Source organism: Penaeus japonicus, unplaced genomic scaffold (assembly GCF_977035675.1).
Source record: "Penaeus japonicus unplaced genomic scaffold, GWHDUDI00000001_assembly GWHDUDI00000028, whole genome shotgun sequence".
Lineage (NCBI taxonomy): Eukaryota > Metazoa > Arthropoda > Malacostraca > Decapoda > Penaeidae > Penaeus > Penaeus japonicus.
Genome location: NW_028234430.1, coordinates 7,345,243 through 7,347,742, shown reverse-complemented (window position 1 = coordinate 7,347,742; position 2,500 = coordinate 7,345,243). Strand labels below are relative to the sequence as shown.

General features: G+C 51.6%; 1 protein-coding gene across 2 annotated transcripts in view; it reads right to left on the bottom strand.

The window, feature by feature from the left end:
- Positions 1–868: 868 nt before the first annotated feature.
- The window catches only part of LOC122260700 (octopamine receptor beta-2R), a 118,104-nt gene continuing 116,472 nt past the window's right edge, over positions 869–2,500 (bottom strand). For both annotated transcript variants that reach the window (XM_086553409.1, XM_086553410.1), the window contains one exon: positions 869–2,500. This exon is cut by the window's right edge and continues 1,808 nt beyond it. In XM_086553409.1, coding sequence (XP_086409535.1) covers positions 1,034–2,404 — 1,371 coding nt within the window. In that variant the 5' untranslated portion in view covers positions 2,405–2,500 and the 3' untranslated portion in view covers positions 869–1,033.

Genomic DNA, 2,500 nt, shown 5'->3' with positions numbered 1-2,500 from the left:
TGTATATATATATATACATATATATATATATATATATATATATATATATATATATATATATATATGTATATATGTATATATATGTATGTATGTATATATATATATATATATATATATATATATATATATATATATATATATATATATATATATATATATATATATATATATATATATATATATATATATATATATATATATATATATATATATATATATATATATATACATATACAGAAAAAAATAATGATAAAGGGAAGGTAGGGAGGGGGAAGTAAGACAAAAACGAGAGAAATTAGAAATTTATGCACAATAATCAATAATTCTTATTATTTTGGTTCTTAAAAGGCCGAGCAAGAATGAGAGTCATAAGACATACCAAACACAGAGAGCAGACGGACTAGCAAGATCTGGGGAGGCTGAGCTTGGGAGAGATCTGTAAGAAGAAGCAAGAGGGGACTTGGTTTAAGATATATCGAAATGGGATGCTGAGGATTAAGAGAGAAAAAAAAAGATAAGAAAAAGATTTCGTGCTTAAAGTTTATGTAAGATTAGTATTTTTTTTTTTTAGGAGAGAAATATATGTAGAGAGATAGATAGATAGATAGATAGACAGATAGATAGATAGATAGATAGATAGAGAGAGAGAGAGAGAGAGAGAGAGAGAGAGAGAGAGAGAGAGAGAGAGAGAGAGAGAGAGAGAGAGAGAGAGAGAGAAAGATGGGGGAAATGAATAATGTGTCTTGTTGGGTGTATTTGTTAATGTATCGAGTGTTTTTTTTTTTTTTTCTTTTGTTCATTTACGTGCATTTGCTTAGTATTCCTAGCAGGAGAGCGTGACTAGATTGGATATGACAAAAACCCGGTGTTAAGTCAATACATATGTATTTATGAGATCTAATACACTTTGTCATTATTACCGCATCGGGCACAGGGAGGATCCTACACTGGAAACATCTACCAAAATAAACTCTATGCTGCATGTGCACAGCAGGACCCCCTCAGCAGGACCCCCTCAGCGGGACCCCCCCTCCTACACGCCGCACTCGCTGCTGAACCGCCGTGTCTTGGCCTTGATGACGGTGGAGTGGCCGTTGTGCTGCAGACACAGGTCGGAGTCGTAGGGCGGCCCCAGCTGACCCCGCCACGGGTCCTCGGGGCGGCCGCACCGGCACACGCACTGCAGCGTCCGCCGGAAGGCCTCCCGGAAGTCGCGGTTGAAGTAGGCGTAGATGGCGGGATTGAGCATGGAATTGGAGTAGCCGATCCAGAAGAGGATGGACACGATGATCTCTGGGCACGGGCACGCCTCGCCGCACAGCGTCACGCTGACGTACCACGTGAAGAAGGGCAGCCAGCACACGATGAAGGCGCCCATGATGATGCCCAGCGTGCGCGCCGCCTTGTGCTCGCGCTTCAGCTTGATCAGGTTCCGCTCCTTGGTGGGCGTGGCCTCCTGCGTGTCGCTGGAGGGCCTGTGCAGCATGAGGCGGCGCCCGGAGCCCCCGCTGCCCAGACCCTGGCCGTGGGCGTCCGAGCCCACGCCGTTGCTGCCCGCGCTGGCCGTGGTGGTGGTCGTGGCGGTGGAGCTGTTGGTGGAGACGGCCATGGCGGCGTGCGAGGCCTGCGAGGCGGTCGAGAGGCGCGTGTGTCTGTGCAGCATCCGCTCCTGCCGCGCCGCCTCCAGGTAGATGCGGTAGTACATGTAGACCATGACGCTGCACGGCATCCAGAAGGAGATGGAGGAGGACACGACGGCGTAGGTGGTGTTGACTTGGAAGACGCAGAGGGAGGGGTCGGCGGCGCGCTCGGCCAGGTGCTGCGCCGTGGTGTACCAGCCCATGAAGATGGGCAGGAAGGAGATGACTAGCGGGGCCAGCCACACGTGGCACAGCATGATGGCCACGCGGGCCTCGGTCATCACCATCGGGTACTCGAGAGGACGCACGATGGCGTAATAGCGGTCAATACTGATGCAGCACAGGTGAAGGATCGACACCGTGGACGCGTACACGTCGAACGAGTTCCAAAGATCACACATACGGTAACTGAACAGCCAGCGGCCAGTTATTTCCACGCTGGCGTTAAAGGGCATGGCCATCAGCGCCACCAAGATGTCCGCCACCGCCAGGGACACCACAAAGTAGTTCGTAATGATGCGGAGGCGGTGGTGGCGCACCACACTCACCACCACCAGCAGGTTGCCCAACACGGCACACACGATGATGACGGCCATGCACGCCCCCTTCACCAGGGCCACCGTCAGCTCCGCCCACTCGGGGCCGCCCGCCGCCCCCGCCGGGCCACTCGCACTCGCGTTCGTCACGCTCTCTTCCAGCAAGACCTCCCCGACCCACGTGCCGTTGCTAACCAGCTCACCCGCCTCGTCCATCACAGCTGCCATGCCCAGCAAGACCGCTGGCGCTGACGACGACCCTGCTGGCGGCGGGAGCTACTCCCGGGGCGCGAGGGGGGACGCGGGGGGCACAGGCAAGGCGGT